We start from the raw sequence: 22,930 nt of genomic DNA on the forward strand, positions 1-22,930 counted from the left end.
AGATATTTAATAGAATAGATTCAAATAAATCATAAACCATTAGAAATTCTAAATATCACTAATAAACAACAAAAAAAAAAGTATTATTGCATATGTCTGTAGAGGTAAAATACTGTATTTAAAAAAAATGTTGCATTTCTTTTTTATTTTATTAATTCATGCATGATAGGGTTAAATTACTTTTCCTCCTGAATATGTAAACTGTGATGATGTATGATTTCATAGCTGTAATCACGTGTTTGTTTGACATGTAAAAAAAAAAAAACATCTGCAGAGAATGTAAGGATACGTCATGTAGCAGGGTGGGATGGGAACACCATCTTACAAGGTATGTTATCTCATTCCATCATTTTACAACCACTGTTGCCTGGTTAGGTTTGGCTAAAAATTAGGACAAATCTAGAAGGGAAAAATTAGGAAATATAAAGGAGAGAAAAATTATCCTCTCCAGGACTAATTTGAATAGCAACACTGAATTAAAGATTTGCTGACTGAGAATTCTGAAGTGATTTATTAATGATTAAGAATGATAAAGTACTGTGCTTAAATCTGATCCTCCTCAAATGTCTGTTTCTTTTTAAAATAATTACACTCAGTCAATTAATATTCCTCATTACATTCAGCAATGTGTTTATGAGTGTATCGATGTACAGGTACATCTAAAAAAAATTAGAATATTATTAAAAAGTTCAAGGTTTTTCATCACTCATTTCAGAATGTGAAACTCAGAAGCATCTCACCTGAGCTAAGGAGGAAAAGGACTGGACTGTTTCACAGATGAAAGCAAATTCTGCATTTCATTTGGAAATCAAGGTCCCAGAGTCTGGAGGAAGAGTGGAGAGGCACAGAATCCATGTTGCTGGAAGTCCAGTGTGAAGTTTCCACAGTCAGTGATGATTTGGGAGCCATGTCATCTGCTGGTGTTGGTCCACTGTGTTTTCTGAGCTCCACAGTCAACACAGCATCTACCAAGAAATTTTATGGCACTTCATGCTTCCTTCTGCTGACAAGCTTCATGGAGATGCAGATTTCATTTTCCAGCAGGACTTGGCACCTGCCTACACTGCCAAAGGTACCAAAAGCTGCTTCAATGACCATGTTGTCACTGTGCTTGATTGGCCAGCAAACTCACCTGATCTGAACCCCATAGAGAATCTGTGGGGTATTGTGAAGAGGAAGATGAGAGACACCAGACCCAACTATGTAGATGACCTGAAAAAAAGAAAATGAATAAAAATGAAAAATACTTTATTAATCCCCAAAGGGAAATTCAATGTTAATTATCCTAACCCCTTAGTCCATTGAAGGGTCGCGGGGAAGCTGGAGCCTATCCCAGCAGTCTTTGGGCCAAAGGCAGGGTACACCCTGGACAGCTCGCCAGTCCATCGCAGGGTCGGAAATTCAATATTGGAGCAGATAATTAACTAGAGAAGGTCTTGTTCTGGAGGCTGATGGCTGCTGGCAGGAATAATCTTCTGTATTTTTCAGTCTTACAGCGACCTGAAGAAGCCTCTCACTGAACACGCTTTATTGTTTCTTCACTGTGTTGTGGAGAGGGTTTGAAGAATCCTCCTCAATCCAAAGGGTGCGATTAAAGCAACCTTGGTTTCCATTACACCTGAGCAGTGCCACACGCTGATCGCTTCCATTGCCACGCCGCACTGATGCATTAAGTCATGTAAGACACTGCATTTTGGGTTTTCATTATCTATAAGCCACAATCATCAAGATTTCAAGAAACAAATGTTTGAAATGTTTCACTCTATGTGTAATAAATCTATATAATATATGGGTTTTACATTCTGAAATGAGTGACAAAAAATATTGAACTTTTTCAATATTCTAAGTTTTTGAGATGTACCTGTATTTGTGGGTCACTACGCTGTTAAGTACATTTCTAAAACCAAAACTCATTAAACCTCTGGCTTTAGTCTTAGTTTAGGTTACCTTTTAGATTTCTACTAGCTGTTTGGGGTTAGGATGAAAGAATAAACAGAATTTTCAGATGAATATGTTGGCTACATGTATTGGCCCTGTTGGACTGGTGACCTGTCCAGGGTGTACCCTGCTTCTCGCCTGCTAATTGTTGAGATAGGTTCCAGCTTCCCCGAAACATTAACTGGGCTACGTCATATAGATATCTATTTGTTATAGATATGTTATTGTATATTATAACTATATATAAATATAATTGTATATGAAAATGAAATCTGACACTACCAGATGGCAAGTACAGAAAATCAAAAATGTGATGTGATTCAGGGATTTTACATAGAAAAGACCAGGAAGACTAAATGGAGTCTAAACAAGCTGACACATCAGGTCAGCAGGTCACCAGAACAGACTGACGTTGAACCTACATTTCATTATCAGCAGAATTTTTAATGTTCTGCCTTGAGATTAGGTTGTTGTGTCATAGAAAATAACAGTAAATTATCTCTGTAAATTGCAAGATATCACACAGATCTACAAATTCGGCTATTCGGCTTTTTTTTTCTTTTATTTCCAGGTTCTTGACTGACCACCTCAATATGCTGAATGACAAGCTTCTCACATCAGTAGATTTTAACTTCCCTGCGGAAAAATAATATTCCAAGTTGACAAAACCAGGATTCATTGGGCTCAAATTAAGAGGGAGTCAGAGAGCACGTGACATCCGTTTCACACATAGATTGGCCACTACAGAAACCAGACACCAGCCCCATTGAGACTTGTGGTTAGCTTGAGGAAAGTCAGGCTCTCCCAACACTAATATAAAGCCTTGGAGGAAATTTAACATAGCTCTGGACTGAAACTGATTTTGTGAAATTTCTTCTCATCACTGACTTATGATAGTCATATTTGCACAACCTCGTTGTAGAGTATTTTAAATCGTCTTAAGTTTGGTATTATTGTTCTTTGTGACCTTGTTGTTGATTCTATTTTGAAGGTCAGACAGCAAGGGTTTAGTTTGGTTCGGTTTCCAGTTATCTTGGGACCTTCCTGACAAAAATGAATATTTTAGGACTTAGCTTGATTTCTGTTCTGTCTGGTTTACTGAAATTTCCAATTATGAGAAGAGGAAATGGTTAAAAACAACACTTTAAAATAGTAGAAAAAAATATTAAAAATGTTTTCCTTTAAGACTTCTGAAGATTACTCATCATCCTGCTAAATAGACGGGTTAGATATGTGAAACTGGGGCCTCTTCTCTTTCATTATCGTCTGTCTGTACTCAGCTATTCACAAATTGACCTCCTAGAGCTGCAGCAAATATCACACATCAGTGATGACGCTTGCACTTGATAGTTGGAGCGTAAACTGTAGGCCAAGCTAAGCCTGCCTCTCTCTCAACATTCCCATCCATAAAACTCAGCAGACTGGGTGGTACTAGACATAAGAAACAACCCCCTTCTCATCTAACAGCTGCGCGCAGGCACGTCTATGGTTGATTTTTTGGGGGGAAGCAGTGGGGATGGCACTTCCACAGAACATTCCCCTGTTGACTTCTTATCATCTGTTGCAGGGGGTTAAAGAGGAAATACGGTCCTTGACCCAATATAGACCAAAGGAAATAAATGAACGACATCAACTTCTGGGAGTATTTGGCGATGGAGAGCCAGAACTTTACGCACGGATCTGGTTCCGTGAATAAGTCGCTATCCCAGCGTCCGACTGAGACAGAAATCGCTCTACCGACTTTTATGTTTGCTGGTGGTGCCATTGGGAATGTGATCGCAATAATTGTCCTTTCAGTGTCACGACAGGACAGAAAATCATCCGCTTTCTTTACGCTTGTGTGCGGACTGGCGGTAACGGACCTGTTGGGCACCTGTTTGGCCAGCCCGCTCACCATAGCCAACTACTTGGACAAGCATGTGTTGATGGACAGGCATGTCTGCCAGTTTCACTCTTTTCTGCTGCTTTTTTTCAGTTTGACTGGGCTAAGCATCATATGCACCATGGCAGCAGAGCGGTATCTGGCCATCTGCTGCCCATACACCCACCAGCGGTGGGGAGTGAAGCGGCGTTTTGCGCAGAAGTTCCTTCTATTTATTTACATAAGTCACATTTTGTTCTGCTGCCTCCCCATCATGGGGATGGCGAAGAGTGAGCTGCAGCCATCCGGCACCTGGTGCTTCATCGATTGGAGGTCACGTGACCCTGTGGCTACAGCTTATTCCGTCTTGTATGGCGTCGTCAGCCTGTTCCTGATCCTGGTCACCATCGTGTTGAACTTGGCGGTGTGCGGTGCGCTGCTGCTGATGCGCCGCAGGACGGTGCAGCGGCCCGTCACCAGAGCAAGCGTGTGCCAGAGGTGGAAAGCGCTGTCCTCCGCCGCGGAGACGCAGATGATGGCCGTGCTGGTGATGACCTCTCTGGTGGTTCTGGCCTGTTCAGCTCCGCTAGTGGTGAGTTACTGGAGGGGGGTGTTGCGTGGCATTGGTTGGTTGGATAAACGCAGCAAACAGAACACCTAATGGTCAAACTCATGTGTTAGGGAACCAGTGAAGATGATGACATTTAACTAGACTTTTCTCATACTCTGATCATTCTGGGAGAAAAAACTTTTATTTGATCTGAGTTGGGAAAACATTTCTTGAACGACACTGAGTCATCACGCCCATGAACCCCATAGAGCCCCAAAGTGACATATTTGATAGTTTCTAAGACATTTTGCAACATTTTATAGTAAAAACTTTGCTTAAAATCCTGTTGAGCACAATCTGATAGACTGCTTGTCTTCCCCCCCCCCCAAAAAAAAGTTAATTATTTTGTTATGTTAAATTGCCAATAAAGACTTCTTTTTTTTAAAATGCACTTTTCTAATATTTTTTTTCATCTGTCAGGCCTTAAATGATTAAGATTAGCATTTATTTATTTATTTTTTTGTGTGTTTGTTTATTTATTTTCTTGTTGTTTTCCCACAGGTGCGTGTATTTGCTAACCGCCTAAAAAGTAACCACAAAGCAGACCTGGCAGCCATCAGGACGGCCTCAGTGAACCCAATCCTGGACCCCTGGATCTACATCCTCCTCAGGAGGTCCCTGTTCCGACGGTTACGCAGTATGACCAGGAGGAAAAGCCGCACTCGCAGCATTGCACCACCCTCAACACACATGACTCTGTTGTGTTCTGACAACATGATGGACAGCCACGTGTTCACCCAGCTGATGTGCAATGCAAACATTATCACTCAGCTCTCTGCTACGGTCAGATTCACTTCACAAGACACAAAGGATCTTTGCTGAATGCAGACTCAGCACATGTGTGACATGTATGAATGTTTGAGACACAAAGATGAGGGGGACTGTGTGGACCCTCGGCTGCACAGGACCCTCAGAGCGCCTGTGGGATTATTTATTAAATGAACTTGAGGAGTGCTGTGATTGCAGCATGCACCTCCTGCCGAGCTGAGATAAGCTGTTTGACTCCTATGTTGTTACTGAAGTGCAATAATGAGACACAAATGCAACTTTATTTTGGGACTTTTGTTATAAAGTCTGTTCATGGCTTTAGTCACAGCTTCACTCGTCCTCCATGTTAAATTTAGTTTATCAGTATCTCTCATACCTACTCTATCATATCAATCAATGCTTTTTTTTTTTTTTTTTTTTTATCAACCACGGCTCCTTCAGGACAGCTTGTTTTTCAGTGAAGTTATATTTTCTCCATCAGAAATAAAATGTTATGCACATCAAGAGATTTACCTTCAATAGCTTCCCTGTTATTTGCTCCCTTTGCATCAGACTTTGAAAGATAAAAATGTTTTCTATCAGTTATGAACACATCAAGTTTTTTTTTTAATTTGATGAGAAAACAACAAAATCTTAAACGTTGAAAAAAATAATTTTCTGTGAAAGAGAACAAGGAAAACATTAGAAAGAAATTCAAATTAGACCATGTTTCACAAAAAACTCAGATGAAAATGTGTGTATTTTAACACACATTTTGGAAAATAATACATGCTGCTATTGTCTATTTGTATTTTAAAAGTAAGTTTTCTATTAATCTGAGCCTATGTGTCATCTTTTACTTGTGTTGTGAGGGAAATCAGCACAAACCGTGCTGTGTGAATCTGTATCCTTTCAGGAGTCATAACAATGAGATGGACTCACATTTGATATAAAGACATTCAAAGGAATTTAAAATGGCTCAAATACATGGTTCCTTATCTAAGCAGTTAAAATATAGAAACAATCTGAACAGAGACTGAGCTCCTTCTGCAGGTTTTGTCTAAGATGTTTACAAGTCCACCATAGATACTTTGCTGCCACCTTTCCTTTTTTCTGAAATGTTTGGGAAAAGATGCAGCACACAGAAAACAGCTTCCTAGAAAGAGAAACAAAAACTAGAAGGAAGAGACTGCGATAAATTATTGAGTGGATATTTGTCACAATTACTGCTTGTGAAAGCAAGCATGACCAAGAACAGCAATTCATGGAAATTTGCATCAATAAAAAAATGTTGACACCAGCAGTACTAATATTTCTGCTGCAGTCTATTTGTGTCCGCTAGGGGGCAGAAAACACATCAGAAAACAGAACTTTCTGATCCCTCTGGTTTGGTATCTTCGATTACAATCATATCAAACCAGGTGTCCCAGAACTGGTTTAACCTCATATAGGACAACCTACTGGCTGGCATTCCAGTTTAAACTCTGGCAGAAACAATATTCTTAGTTTTAGTTGATTTTGCAATGATGGAAAATATTCACATTGCTCTGAGTTGTTCCATCTTCTGAGCCTCTGAAGTTAATACAGTTGAAATTATTAGTTGAGGAAAGTACATGTACTAATAATTGACATGAACACATTTGCTGCAGTAGTGTTCATTTAAATGTTAAGTTGTCATTATTTGTTAAAATGAAAACTAAACATATTTTTGTTTTATTAAACATGAATTTGATTTGAAAAACAGACAAAGGAATAAAATTTAATGCATATATAGGTAGATGCAAGTTAAAAAATATACAAAGAAGAATTAAACACAAGGTCCAGAAATGCTGTCTCTTGTGTTTCCGGGCTGCATTTATTGGTTCTCAGTTCCACTTCAGATTTTTTCCATTTTAAGTAGATACAGGGAAAAATCCAGTATAAAACTAAAAAAATCAAAGCAAAAATTGGAAAGCAGTCACTATACTTCCTACATAATTTCCCCCCAAATTTCAAGCAACAAAAACTTTAAAAAAGCTGTTTTTTTCTTTGCAGTCGTATTATCCCTTTTAAAATATCAATCTTAACCAGTCGCTTCTTGTTTGTAGTTTATACGTAGTTTCATAAAACATTTACCACATTGCATGAGTATCCTTTTACAAAATGTAGAATTTGGTGTAAAAAAAAAAAAAGAATAAAAGAAAAAAAAAAAACATAAGCAGTATAGCAGCTGATCATTTTTGCAGACTAGAGTTAAAGAAAACACAATCGGCAGGCTGTGTTCCATGATGCATTTATTTCTCCCCAACATTGAAAAATATTTACTAAACTTAAGCAGACAAGAACATGCATAGCTGCACGTCTGTACATTTTGTACCTTTTGAAAATCATAAATAAAAATCTATAAACATAGTTTAAGTAAAAATTCTCTCAAGATCCATTAAAGACACAAAAATAATAATTATTATACAAGTTTTTACAAAGAACTTCCCCTCCCGACTACCTTTATCATTTTTACACCCCCACGGTGAAAAGCTTTACAAGAGAGCCAACAATTTGTTCTCCCAGTTAGCTCACCGTACAGGAAAACCAACAAACAAACATGAAGAATGACAGTGAAAAGTGATGCATCACTCTTACACGTTATCACATTTCCATCTCGCCCACCTGCAAACAAGGCCTCTGTCCTGTGGTGCACCAGTATGAGAAGGGTTACGCTGTGCTTTTGGCAACATGAGGAGGACATGAAGACATACAAACAAACAAAAACAATTAAATCTGCTGCATTGTGTTGGAAATCCAACAGCTGACACGTCCGTGTCTCGTTTTTCTGGGAATGCTCAACACACCAGTGTCAGCATCAAACTGCTCCTAAAACACAACGCAACTCAGATGTTTAATCTATTTTTCAATCAACCTTTTTTTTTCCTGTTTTTACAATTGGACAACAGATTTTTTTTTATATTCTCAAAAATTTTCTGTCAACCTGAGACTGCATGATATGTCACTTTTCACTTGGACCGTTTAATGCATCTGTCTTATAAACAGCGCTTTTTCAAGATGCAAATGTTGAATCAATTGTTTCTAAAAGTATTTGGCCTTTTAATAAGGTAAAAACATAATTTACTATGTTTAACTTCCAAAGAGCAAAATTGCACAGAACTCATGTTTAGTAGTACATGAGGTAAAAATGCAGCTAGTTATGGATTTTTCTTCTTACAACTATGGTGAAAACTAGGAAGACGCTTCAGCAAAAATATTTCCTGGTAACTAACATAACTTCCATTCATCTTTAAGCTGCATTTCAGTCACAGACTACCAACTCCAACCAAATATCCAACGTGTTGGGGAGGCAAAATATCTGCTGTTTGCCACAGGTGCTTGAAATGAGCGCTTGGAGGACCTGATCCAAACGTGTTACAAATAAAGATGAGGGAATATGCCAGTCTTTAACACCAAACAACTCCATAAAGAAGAGGCAGATTTTTAATCCCTTCCTGGCTCTGCTTAAAGCAACACTGATATCATGCAGTCATCAACACGACACTGAGGTTTTCAAAACAGTTAAAAAAAAAAAGAAAAGAAAAACTCAAATAAAATCTACTTCCTGTAGACATCTGCTACATTGTAAAAGATCTTAATGGTAAGATTTAGTCTTCTTTGCTGCTTTTGTGCTGCACTGTGCCATGATGTAAAGGGCTGCACAGTTTCCACGTCATAGTTTCATGCAATACAACATCAACAGATATCTGCCTCAAAATAAATGCCAATCGACACACAAGTACTGCAGAAGTCTTGACTCAATAAAAAAAAAAAAAAAAGGACATCTGAGTCATTTTTCTGTTACTGTAGAAATTCACAGTATTGCCCATGTGTGGTGCTTTATTTAATCACTATTACTTACAAAAAAATGATTTGTTATAAATAATATTCCCCATTAATCGAAGATGCATTGAGAACAAAAGTAAAGAAATTTGTGTTTGGTTCTTTGTTTTGTTGCCATTAATTGCACCCGTTGGTGTCATATTAGACATCCAGGTAGTCAATTTTACAACTGGGTATAATGTTTTTAAGGATGGTGCTTCTGTGGAATGAGCAGCACACGTAAGTTGTGTTGGAAGCATCCGAAAACACACAGAAATGTCCTGCAAACCTGTTATTTGTTTGATTTGATGAGTGGATTGGATGATTGCCCTCTCCCACAGTGCAAAAGAAAAAAAAACGTGTTGGTCATTTATTGACTTTATTCATCATACAGTCTGAGATGTCCGTAGCATGTGGCAGGTCCACATACAGCCACTGCAGCTTGGCTCCTCCCCCTCACACCCCGCTTGTAGAGCATGCCTGAACTCAGATAGAGGTAAAACTGTGCTGGTGACCCCTGGGGAAATCACTGTTTTCTTTAAAAGTGGTGGAATTCTCTTCCTGTCCGTATCAGAGGGTCTGGCAGGTTTATGTCATTTAAAGAAAAACAATAAATTTGGCTAAAATCCACAGAGGACTGGAACCATAATGAAGCACCTCAGCTGGTTTTGGTCTGTGGAACCACTCAGGACTGGTGCTTTAACTTAGCAGGGCCTTTAAATATTATTTACATTCACTATTTGTGTCTTGCAGTCTATATTTTTACACCTGTCTGACTATAATGTTGTATTTTATATGTTCTAGTTTTATATTTTCTTATCTGTATTTTGTTTATAAAATTCTCGGCTGTTATATGTAATGTCCTGTTTTTATATTCTGCATAAACCTTTCATTTGTTCACCCGCCCAGGGACTGCAGATGCAAATGACCTCCTAGCTAACTGGACCAAACGGATCCCACATGAGTTCACTTGGGTTGAAGTCTGAACTGACAGCATATCAGTTCATCCTTTCCCCTCCCAAACTCTGGAGGTCCTCTGTGATGACTCTGGCTCTGCGGGGGGAGAGCTGTCATCCAGGAGGATTAAGTTAAGTCTCAGATTCTAGTCCCAGACTGCATTTGGCCCCAGACTCTTATTCAGATGTTTCTGTCCATCAGGTGCCAGTCATACAGTTGTGATTCACACATCTGGCAGGACTTGAATCTCAAAACAAGAGTGAGTAGCTTTAGGAGATATTACAAGAGTTTTGGCACATTTTTGAGGAATACTAATAACACATTAAGCTGTGCTGCTCATTCCACAGATACACAATCCTTGTAGGTTGTAGCTTATTGCAAAAGGTGACTAATCACTTACCAAATAAATCTAATAACACAAATTGATAGTAATAAAAACTTGAACTTGATTTCAAGTTTAGCCCAGAATCAATCATCTTTTTCTACATAACTTCTTCAGACTAAATTTTGTGACTGTTGCAATTATTTTAAAAAAGTAATTAAAAAGCCATTTTATTACAATCAGAGTTTGAGCGAAACAATATTTTCTGCTAAACTACGTCCCCTTGCACCTCAAGCATCTGAATCATATGGAAAGGAGTGTGGAAAAGAGCAAGTTATGCAGAAAAAAAAAGAAACAAATGATAATAATCATACGTACACTGGAAACAGTGATGATAGTGAAGATGTGAACACAGAACTGCAGTATCAAACCTCGAATTATAAACATGCCTCATTTTCCTCCAATCTGCCTGGTCACACAGATGTTGTCATGTGTTGAAATCCACAAACATGGCTGACGGAGGCTCCCATCAAAGTGACATATTTTGTTTCAAGATGTGCAAACATTGACTTTGTGTGAAAGAAGAACATCTGAGCAGCTTAAATTCAGGGAATAACAAAAATAAATTATTAAAATTACCAGACAGGAGACATAATATTCCTTTGCTTTGGAAGCTTTGCTGATCATTACAAAAAAAGGTTTCAAACTGTTTAATGCCTGACAGTAAAGAGGATATACTTCTATTTTACGCATTGCCTTTCAGACAAAGAAGCAAATAAATCCCTGTGTGAGGCGCACATTTCAGCTGTTTTGGTAAATCTACTGATATGCTAAGTTTTTACATGATAACATATAATACCATCTCAACTCGGAGTAAGGGCAGATTTAAAAGAGGTCACTGGCCTTTGCTAAGCACAAAACTCACCTCGCTCTTCTTTCAGAGATTTAAAAAAAAAAAAAAAAACAAGTTTGTCAGAAGGTTTTTGAACAGAATTAAGTTTTCATCAATAGCAAATTAAAAACTAGCCAGGTTAAAGTCCACTGATCCAGCTGTGCAAGGCGTTTACAAGTATCAGCTTCTTGCAGGGACTGTGAAGATGTCTTCAAATTTTGACATTTTTCTTGAAATCAGACACTTCAGTGTGAACAAAGACGTACAGTAAGTGCAGCTGAGCTTACACCAGTCAAAAGAAGTCTTGTGCCAATGCGTGCCGCACTAGAGGCTCAACATGGCCGTACTCATTCACACTACTACATGTAGTTCTACAGCAATTCATACCATGTCTGCATTTGTTAACCAGTTTTAATCAAAAGTACAGTTTAAGCCGACAAAACCTGCAGAAACGACGAGGTTATCAGATGAAAATGATCCCAAAAGGTTTGAAAAAGTCTGAAAAATGTTAGTGTACCTATTTTACAAACAATCCATTCTGTGGGTGCTGAGGTGCTTCAGTCTGACAACGCTCAAACAAGAAGGAGCACCAGCTTTAGATTTATGCTGCAAGAACAGCTAAAACATAGTTTACCCACCGATATGACCCTCAGAGCAAATCTACACTCCAACAATGCTCCACAGAGAAAAAACACTTCATTTTTCATACATGTAAGATTGCAACAGATATCAGCCATCTGTAACTTCAAAATGAACTTAAACCGAGATCTCTTGACCTGAAATTTCCTCTCACATGATGCCGCTGCAAACAGGGACTTAGTCGGGAATTTCCATGTGCCACAACAGTGAATAAACCTTTTTTGATGGATGAGAGTGAAGCCAAGAAACCCATATTACTTTGTGGGCGATACCACATGTTGGTGTCACCAAGGCAGAGGAGTTGGGGCAGATTGACAAAGCTTTAGCGTCAGGATGTAAAGATACTCTGGTCTTTCTGCTGTAAGATAAGATTTGCAGAACTTAACATTTTGAGTTTAGAGCATCAGGAGTTAATATCACACCTCAACTGTCAACAGGCATCCAAAATTACAATAACCTTACAAAAAAACTAGCAGTAGTCTACAACATATCCATATCTAAGTTTCTTTAACTATTTGGTTTTCATTTTTATCTTAATCAATATTTAAAAATCAAATCTAAGCAAAGTCAATTCATTCAATGATGCTCCTAAAGTCCCATCAAGATTTATTCACTGAAAACCATCTGAATAACCAGAAATTCAAATAATGTTACTGCCTTTCATCCAACTTTCCTCACTGCAGATGTAACAGACCCTTGATTTTGTGCAAACTTAATTAAACAGTTAACAGCTACAGGTGACTGAAAATTAACAATATAACCCCAAAAAATATTTATGGCTGCTTGTGAGAGCAAGACTATGCGATTCCAAGAAGTAAAGAAACCAAGATGTCTACTTGATGTGGCACATTTCTGCAGATCACGACTTAATCTGACACTTTTATGTCTGCAAATGGCCGACATACATTTTGTTTTCCCATCAAGCCATTTCATACAGTCAGTACCAACATAATAAATAAACAACGACCTACAGCATGGCTGTAAGAATATGAAGTCTAGATGAGAACAGGCATGGGAGAGCTCACAACTCTGGCTCACCATAACCAACTCACTTTTACCTTCCAAGACAAACAGCACTTGCCTTCAGTCTTGAGTTTGGAGTGAGTGTAAAAGCCGCTGGGAGGGCGGCTACACACAGTAATGTCTATGACAGCTACCCAGACAGATGGCCGACTCCTCCGTTACACCACATACTGGTGGTTGCTGCTGTAGTTTGCCGTGTAGGCTTGTCGGCTGTACTGGAAGTGGTCAGTCAGCACGTTGTTAAAGTTGTGCTGCTGCTCCAAGCCGTGGGAGAAAGGCACTGACCCATTGGCCTGGAACTTCTCCCGCCCTGGGTTGTCAAAGGACATCAGATCCTGCTTGGTACTTGGCAGCAACTTCTTCCCCAGGCTGGCGTCATACTTGGCCTAATGACAAAGAAAAGTACACATAGAAGCTAGGAACATAATTGCTTGGGAGGATAATCAGTATTAAAGCACATCTAGATTCAGCTTTATGTTTTCCATTACTGCCTGACCAGCTAACATCAAGCGGTTAGGATGACTCACCTTGTTGTAAAGGAAAACCCCAACAATGGCCGTCATCATCCCGAGGACATTTGTGAGAGTGACTGGGTTGCGCAGCATTAGCAAAGATATGCTAATCACCATAATCCTCTTGGTAGCATTGGCGACGGCGTAACTGAGTGGGCTGACAAGGCTAAGAACACTGAAGGCGATGACATTCTGGGCAAAATTGCAAATGCCGCTGATGAGTAGGAGAATGAAGGTACTCGTCCATTCAGAGACGTCCGACTGAAAGGAAAGCAGTTGCATCAGAAATAGCTGGGACATAGAAACATCTCTGTATATACTTTACTGGCCACCACAGCGAATATGAAACGCCTCCAAAAAGTGCCGTCTTTGCTACTCACCAGATCTCCATTCACAAGAAACACAGAGAAGTCTACCAGAACCCAGGTGGGCAGCATGAAGATCACAGCATTAAATCCCAGTATGTTCAGCAGCCTCAAGTGGTGGATCCTGGTGTCGCGTAGAACCTTTAAAAGTAATGATTTAAAAAAAAAAATTAAAAAAAAAATTACATTTTTCTTCTTGTCCTGAACAGGAAATGCCAGTTTAGTTCTGCCCTCAAAGTCAAGTTTAAATCCTGGCCGACGTGACGTACTTAAGTCTGCTGAAAATAAACAAACTCCTCTTCCTGCTTCTTGTCTTTTGGAAAATCACATACAAAACTACATAATAAGAACTGTTTTCGCGTTGATTTTAATTATGTTTTTTAAGCAGCAGCTCGACACGAGCATCCTACTTCCCTTTTTTCTGCAACTGAGGAGGAGCAGGGAGATAAAGTACCAGAGATGGGAGGTAGAAGACCACACGGATGTGTCATCATCGGCACAGGTCAAGGTAACTTAAAGCAGAATTAACGTTTACATCACAGGAGTCAAACTCCAGTCCTTCGCTGCCGGTATCCTGCAGGTTATTATTGCTTCCATGCTCCACACCTGACTGGAATTCATAAATAGCTTGACAAGAAGCTGCTGGATCCATTTTATTTGAATCAGCTGTGTTTGTAGAGGGAAACAACGAAAACCTGCTGGATACCGGCCCCCGAGGACTGGAGTTCGACACCCCTGGTTTACATGATGGAGGAATTAATCAGTTCGAATTTACAATGGGAAGAAACCAGTCACTTATTTCGGAATTAAATTTAATTCAGAATTATCGTTTCCATTTGGAATTAGGTGTTTACATGGTCATTTTTCATCTGTTTAAAGCGGATTTAACTTTTATTTGGAATTAATCGTTGAGTTGCAATAGCAGCAACGGATCAATTTGCTCCAGATTATAAGAGACACCCAGAATACAACAGAAACTATCATTCAGATACATAATCACTCAAAATGAAATTTTGTTGATTCATACGGATGTTCTTTAGAGAATCCACCGAGTTTTAAAGGGGAGCATGAGATCATCTGTTGCATACCAACAGGAGGATAATTTACTTTTTTGGAGAAGATGTTCTGCAGAGAGAAGCACAGTGTGGCAGCCAGAGCGCTGATTAATCCTGAGACATCAAAGGAAAGCTCAGTCACGGTGGCCAGCAGCACTCCACCGATGATAGGGATGAGAGATATGTACACCTACAAGAAGAGAGAGAGAGAGAGAAGGCAGAGGCTGAGGAAACAAATGCAGGCAGCATTTCATCCACTTCTTTTTCTGGTAGTAAAATTAGTCAGTTTTCATTTCAGTCTTTTATAAAGAAGGACTGCAGGACTTTGGTTGTTATAGTTAAATGCAAAACTGCCCTGATTTGGGATTTAATTAACTAGTCTGCTGATGGTAAAATAGTTATTCCAATAATGAAATATTAAAATTCCAAAACTCTGATTAATTAGTGTGAATATTCCTTAGTTCAAACATGTTCATAGAAAACCTTAAATTTAGCGATTCACCGATCCACTTTTCCACTGAATATCTGCAGATACCGATATTTGTCTATACCAAATCTGTTTATATGAACATTATTGTGACTATGGTTATTATTGCTGTTATAAGTGTGTAAGATTTCATTAGGTTATAATAAATTATCCATCCTTTCTTAAGTTACCTCACCAATATAAATATAACATTACAGATCTAACAATTTTAACAAGTTTTAGTTTGAATTGGCACATTTTACCCAAATACAACAATAAATGTGTGGTTTTGAAACAAAGATCTAGCTTTTAGTGTAACAAAAAATTCAAGGCATTTATTTCTTTTAAAATATGTCCGAAGCATGTCATCAAACACATCTGCGCTGGCTTGACTAGTGTGGTATTGGAACACTTTTATTAATACCAAGTATGAGTACACACACATAGTATTGAGCTGATACTGATATTGGTATCGGTGCATCCCAACTTTAATTCACAATAAGAATCCCACAACACGAATGGCTTTACATGAAGGGCACCAAAAAACAAGTAAATGTTCTGATATACATTTAAGTACATTTTAAGAAATTCAAATTATTCCAACTTCAAAGCATGGTGGAGGCAGGATCATGATTAAGAGCTGCTTTACAACATCAGGTCATGATCGGTGTGCAATAACTGAAGGAACAATTCAAGAACTGCACAAAAAAATGCTAAAAAACCTCTCTACTGTCAGGATACGAGTCCATGACAGGAAGCAGGTAAAACACATACCCAAACAAACAAACTGGTTGAAAGGGGATAAACTCATGTTTTGGAATAGTTAAATTAAAATCCTTCCATTCACCCAAATGATGACGCATCCCCTGAAAAAGGTTGTTCAATAAAAACATAAATATTTTGAGTTCTCGCAGGCTGAGAAAAGCGATACAATCATCTTTCTTAAGGCTGAAGGAGTCTCATAAACAGCATTTGATAAACCATTTTTGTTAAAAAAGAAAAAAGTTATGTGTTAATAAATTCACTCAGTTTTACCAGCCTGTACTGTGAGCGGCTATTCCAAAGCAATTAAATAAAAAATCAAAACCTGTGTTTTTCATTAGTTTAGTCAGATTATGTCGTTAACTTTGACTTAATAAAGATCTGAGGTTATTCTGAATAGTACAAACAGAGTTCCAGGTAATGCTAAAGGTCTCTCATGTTTTCCTGCTAACCAGGCAGAAAAGTCACCTACTTTTACATGAGAGACTGCAGATACAGTGGCAGTGGAAGGACAGCTGCATCTTATCATGAGCAAACTAAAGGTTGGCACAAGATACACGGAAAAACTTGAAATGCTGCTGAAACGTTCGTTCCCCTCCTTCCAAATATAAAACTCATTTATCTAAGTTGTAACATTAGCTAATCATTTTCATGGTGGCATAGTTTTGCTGATCGGTAGCAAAGAAAAATCTAACAATTTATTTGTTGTGATTTGAAAAGTCGCATCTGCATCTCTAGAAGAATAATGGAAAACAAGAAATCTAGTCAAATACAGTTGCAGATAAAACTGAATTTGCATCTACTTTACTTCCGTGAGGGATAACACTGCATGGGCTAACGTCCACAGATGTGAGAATTAATTTGCATATAAGTGTAGGAAAGTTAAAATGGGCTTACTTTTGTTATGAAACCCACTAGAGCACCCACTCAGTAAAACTGAGAAAGCACCACAAAGTATTGAGCTCTAGGTCAGCACTCTCTGCTTTATCGCTCAGCGTGGTTGTTTAAGAAAAAACAACAACACATAACAGCTAAAATAAAATTAGTAATTGTTGACCTAATCACACTTCTTAAGGAGAACGCTGGAGGCCTTTTACATCGCCCTGTTAATATGCTGGTTAACTATTAAGCAGTATTTTAGCAGGATAGACAATGAAGCTCTCAGTTAAAACTTGTTCATACTTTAAAGTTTGAATCTTGTCCAAGTTAAATTCATCTTGTTATTACTGTAATTTACACAACTCTGTTGACAGGCAACACTGAACATTAAAGAATTTTTTCTAATGTAGTATTATGTGTCATACCTGAGCTGACCTATATAATATAAATATTATCTAAAACACATTCCCACAGGAATTTACACAAGTGTATTTGAGGAGGGTGCAGTCTTCTTCATCTGCCTTGTTGTACTGAGAAGTGTTTCCAATAAGGCATCACATGCAAGCAAACAGGTGTAAAAATAAGAAAACATAAGTAAATTAGCCACTGAGTGTGAGAAAAGGTGAGTTAAAAAGAAAAAAAACACTGGTTTGTGCTAAAAATAAACTTATCCAGTCAGTTGGGATTACAGTGTCTGTCATTAACTTTGTGGTTTTATAACTGAACTATACAGCAGCTTAAAAACAGGATCTCTACACACAGGGACACACCTTCAGCATGTACTCTGTCTGTGGACCCATCCTGTAGGAATATTTAACTACAAGGTAAACATCTCGAGTTGCTGTCAGAGCCACAAGACTTCTTATTCATATTTGCATAAAAAACACTGACTGTAAGGTGTTTCTCCAGAATAAAAAATTCTGAAACATTTCTGTGCTGTCCAGAAGATTTAGACTTTTGTTTGCTAGAGCCCTCTTTTGTTATATTATTAGATTATAAGAAGCCTGAGACGTGTTTCTGTAGGCTAAACTAGGCAAGGTTACGCCAGGGGAAAAAATCCTAAACCTAATCCTAGGAAGACAACAAACTTTACAGTAAAAGTTGGGAGGAAAAACAATAAAATTTAATGGAGCACAAATAATTTAAACCATTTCTTAATTTTACAATAAAAATACAATAAAAATTTCATTGAATTTTTCATTTGATATCAACAGGGCTGTAAGGATATGTTTTTGTCCCGATTCGATTCTCTTCTGATTTTTTTTGGTTGCAGATTCGATTTAAATTGTGATTCTCACAATTCTTCGATATTGCTGATTTCTGTGGACTAAAAACAAAATAAAGAATGTACAAAACTTTTTTTTAGCTAGTTCTATTTCTTAATTTCAATTAGGAAAAAAAACAATACAGTAGCCAGACCATCATTCTGCCCCTTTAATGCCCAAGAAGACAAGCAAAAAGATTAATAAAAACAATAAAAATTGTAAAACAAATTTATCATGGATTATTTGTATTTATTTGAAGAAAAATCTATTTTAAAATCGTGAAGCAAAAAAATCCAGATATTTGATTTTTTTTCAAATTGATTTTCCACCACGAGATATCAGCAATAAATTCCAAACGATTCAGTAGCAGCGCTTGTTGCGTCACCTCCTCTATTAACAGCACTCAAACATTTGGGAACAGAGAAGTTAAAGAGCTGTCACTCCGTAAGGTATTTTTTTCTTGTTCTTGCTAAATATGAATATTTAAGATAAGACTTCAGCTGATCAACAGTTAAAGGTCTTTCTTTACCATATTTTCTCATAATATACTAAAAATGTTCAGTTAATCAGAGTTTAATCCACTGATTCTTTTCTTACAGCGCCTTAGCGTTATTTTAGTGTGTGGTTTGACTTTAGTCATTGAAAGAAAACAAGGTTTTCTATTAATAAGAAAAATAATTAAATAAAAGATGGTGTCTGGGCATGTCGTTTTGCATGCTCTACATATCACATACAACAGATCAAGTTACTCATGTCAAGTAATCGACATATTTTTGAGGTTTGAAGTAAATACAATAAAAAATCCTCTGAGGAGACAGCCATGTCGCCGACTTTAATGTTTTGTTGCATAGTGAAAGTTTAAATTCTGAATGAAAATGGTGAAAATGGTGTTTGGCATTTTCCACTCAGGTGTGTTTTTAACGCATTGCTGCCTGCAGACTAAGATTTTTGACATTAAATATAAGTTTTTTCCCTGTCATTGCTCTGTTTTTTGTTTAAATAAAAATCTCTCCAGATTTTAAGTATTTCATCCCATTATGCATTATAAACGACAAATTCTTTGCTATTTGTTTGTTTGTTAGCAGGAAAAGCTATCCCTACAGTTACATAATTTCCAATACAGTCTTTTGCAGAATGATTGAGAATAACTTTAGCTGGGAAATGGTTCAGTGTATTTTTTTTTAAAAATATGTTGCAGGGAAAATTATTCTATTGATCCTACATTAATGATGACAACATACAACTGTGTTTAAAAGACATTTAACAAAATACCAAAACTTTGTTTTTAAATAGGGCTTATATATTATATATTGCATATTTCTACTTTGTAAGCGACTGATTAAATTTAAACCACTGGCTCATTTATAGATATCTCCTCCCAAAATGTTTCTTTATGCTCATAAATCTGTATTAGGAAACAAATATTTGTGCATGTAACTCTTTATCTCTCAGTCAAGGATTTATCAAGTGATAAATCTGTGGCCCACTGATGTAAATAAGAACTTCTCATCTTCCCCTGATCTCCACACACCCACAAAAAGTCTCATCAACAAAAGCCCCTGCACATGTTGTAATATGAGCTGTAGTACAGGCACAGTGGACTCCTGTGCCACATCACCACTGCTGACTCTGACACAGACTGGAGCAAAGTGAGCTTTCTGTTGTGTTTCATGTGCTGCATCTACTCACCTTTGTAGTTTGCTTCTCCCTCATGATAATTCTTGTTAGCAGTACAACCCATATTGGCATTGTGGCTTTGACTGTGAAATTAACAGAGATATTGTCAGTTTAAAAATGACAGAATTTAAAAGTAACAAATAGAGTAAATGTGTGAATGGTGAACAATGACATGCTCCTATATCCTCCTATGTCAAAGCCCCAAATGTACTGCCAACGTCTGCTGACATACTATTAGGTTTATCTTGATGTGTAAAAACAACATTGATGGGACATTGAGTTCTCAATAGAATCAACACATATTTTCAGACTTTAAAACCAACAAAACCGGATTTGCCACTTTTAAAACAAATGCAAAAGATAACCAGTAAAATAAAAAATAATACTTTTAAAATTAAGCTTTAAACAGTGGCTCCTACACTGGGTATTAAAGGCTATTGTGTAACTCTGAAATAGGAAGTCTAATAATTACACACTCATAGTTGACATTAGCATAAAGTGTAAAAATAAAAAAATAAAAATAATAAAAAAAAATAAATAATTAAATAAAAACTAACTAAAAACTCAGATTAAAGCTCAGTAGTGCATTAAATAAAATAAATACAACAGTATTCAAAAGTTCTGTTTTGAAGGCTTCTGCTTCTTTATAGTCACTGAACTTGAAGTAACACCTATTGAGAAATATTTCTTACTAGAATGTGAAATATTTTCTCAGCACTGAGAGCTGAAACCTCAAAAATAACCATGAAATATGACATACACATCTGTATTTAAAAAAAACAAACAAACACTTGAGCAAAACTGAATTTCCAAGCATTTATGACAGATATATTATGGAGGGCTGTGCTGAACTGACAAACCAGTGGTAATATTCTGTCGAGGCAACACAGATACAAGAGGTTATAGGAATACTGAGGGGATTTATCTTGTTAACCAGGCATGAAGTGGCAAAAAGATTTATTGGAGAGTGAAATCTATGATCACAAAGGGAATTCATTTTTAATGACTTGGGAGAAGAGGCTTCATCATTGGGTTCAAATACCATGGGAAATGTTGTCAATGGACACTTGACATTAGAGAAAATAAGTTTCATACTAAACAAATAAACTAAAGTGAGAATTATTTAAGCAAAAATATAAACTTGATTTTGGTACAAGTTAAAAGCAAATATTTGTGCAATACCAAAGCAAAAGATCTGCACTTGAGAAGTTCTGCTGTTGTATCTAATCTCTCCATTTTATCATGCAGGCCAATGTCAGACCTGAAATAAGCATGGCAAGATTCACAAATGTTAAATTGCTCTGAAGCTTTAAAACTAAACAGTGCTAAAAAAGCTTTATAGTCATGTTGGCCTTATGCTCTATATTTTGCCTTTCGAGTTTGATCTTAAAAAATAGCTTATTTATCCTGCAGCTTTCTGGACTTAATAATTGTTAAAATAGTTTATACTAATATTTTTTAGTTTTTTTAAAGGTACGTATCAACTTATAGTGTAGTTTCAGTTTGTTTACATGTTTAAAAAATAAAGCCAAAAAAATTTAAAATACGTACACAAAATTGAAAATTTTACATTTTTGTTCCATTAAAAAACAAAACAAAAAGCGCATGAACTCCAGCGCTAAATACAATATAACCTGTAATAACAAGGCAATTAAACAGGTTTATCAAACATATACATTTAAAATACTGATCAAAAGATTTGTTGAAGGTTTTCCCCCCTCAGTCTCCTCAATTACATTAGGTTCAAAGATCCAGTTTTATTAGAGATCAGAATTGTAGACTGGGATCATACCTGAACCCTGTTAGCCATGCCAACTGGGTTGACTGGATCCTCCCCTTCTTACGTTGTATGTCAGCTTTAATTGAGTTGGCTAGCTAGCTAACACGTTATTCTTAAAGAGAGTCTAAAGCCGGTCAAATACAGTTAAATGGCTCAGTATAAGATCATTAGCTTCGCGAATGCCTTTCTATTCACGACCTACAAGACGGCCCGGTTCTCAAGCTACAAAAATATCCGTCTTGCCAGTTGTCCAGTGTTAGCCGCAGAGCTAACACCAGCTGACGGTACGCACACATCATCAGGTCGGCTTTACGAACATAAACACAAAACTGTTGGACTCACCAGTGTGCGCATATGAAACAGGAACTTTCCATATGCTGAAATGAGCCGACACCGATGCGAAGTATTTCCCGAATGCTAATGGCAGGATGTACCATTTGTAGTACCTGCTCGGCAGCTCTGCTTTGGGGACGCTCCATGCTCGGAGGAGCGGCGGGAGGAAGACGACGATAGAGAAGATGTGAAACAGGGAGACTGTCACCGGATACGGGAAGTTATTTAGGATGATTTTGTTTATGACGTTGCCTCCAGAGCTCACAGAGTACCAGAACACACACAATACAACTATCCGGATCCCTTCCCTGACCGGGGTCCGCTCCACCGAAGCCATCTTCCAGCGTGGAGTGACGAGTCACTGGTGGAGTGTCTGGTTGCACCGGGGGAGGGGCCACCGTCGTTTCGTCACACAACAATAGACGAGTTTCCGGTCAGAGCTGTCAAAATAAGAGATTTAAGTGTCGGCTAAAATGTTTTTGGTCCCAACAATCAAACCTCTATCTATCTACAGTTGTTCTCATATGTATTCATACCCTTTCATTAAAGAAAATGCTGAATTTACAACAGTCATTCAAATAACTGGAGACTTAAAAAAGAAACAAAAACTAAAAATTTGCCAAAATATAATTTAGTAATATAAGACAGTTTTTTTTTTTGTTTTTTTTGTTTTTAATTTAATTGAGTTGAAGAAAGAAAAAACAAACAAACAAATTGGTCCTGGAGAAATTAGAGCACTTTTCTGTTGAATAGTGGGACAAAATACCTGTCAACAGGTGCAGAAGTCTGACTGAGCGGAACAGAAAACACCTGATTCTTGCAGAAACAAAGGATTGTTCAACAAAATATTAGTTTGAGTGATGAATGAATGATCTTATTTGTTTGCTTTTTTAAAAAAAATTTCTATTGAACCAGAATTAGAAAATAATGTAATGAATCTCATAAAAGTTTTATTTATTACTTTAGTCAATTTCAGCTTATTTGACAGGCAGCTGTTTTTTTCC

General features: G+C 37.4%; 2 protein-coding genes across 3 annotated transcripts; one reads left to right on the top strand and one right to left on the bottom strand.

Annotated features, from left to right (window-relative positions):
• Positions 1 to 1,191: 1,191 nt before the first annotated feature.
• On the bottom strand, positions 1,192 to 22,276 carry slc35e1 (solute carrier family 35 member E1; the record flags this gene model as incomplete). 2 transcript variants are annotated; one of them, XM_079245213.1, is made up of 7 exons in its annotated part: positions 1,192 to 1,212; positions 13,118 to 13,218; positions 13,360 to 13,605; positions 13,725 to 13,850; positions 14,817 to 14,954; positions 19,826 to 19,896; positions 21,936 to 22,263. In XM_079245213.1, the coding sequence occupies 7 exons, from the start codon at positions 22,261 to 22,263 to the stop codon at positions 1,200 to 1,202; spliced, it is 1,023 nt and encodes a 340-aa protein (XP_079101339.1). In that variant the 3' UTR covers positions 1,192 to 1,199. The 2 variants fall into 2 exon arrangements, with proteins under 2 accessions (XP_079101339.1, XP_079101340.1); XM_079245214.1 differs by lacking the exon at positions 1,192 to 1,212 and having other exon boundaries at positions 12,627 to 13,218; positions 21,936 to 22,276.
• Positions 3,591 to 5,254, top strand: LOC306759477 (prostaglandin E2 receptor EP4 subtype-like; the record flags this gene model as incomplete). Its single annotated transcript, XM_079245146.1, is given in 3 exon segments — positions 3,591 to 4,391; positions 4,911 to 5,187; positions 5,190 to 5,254. Coding segments are annotated over 3 exon segments (1,143 nt in total).
• Positions 22,277 to 22,930: the final 654 nt, after the last annotated feature.

This window comes from Telmatherina bonti (genome assembly GCF_933228915.1).
Source record: "Telmatherina bonti genome assembly, chromosome: 8".
Taxonomy (NCBI): Eukaryota; Metazoa; Chordata; class Actinopteri; order Atheriniformes; family Telmatherinidae; genus Telmatherina; species Telmatherina bonti.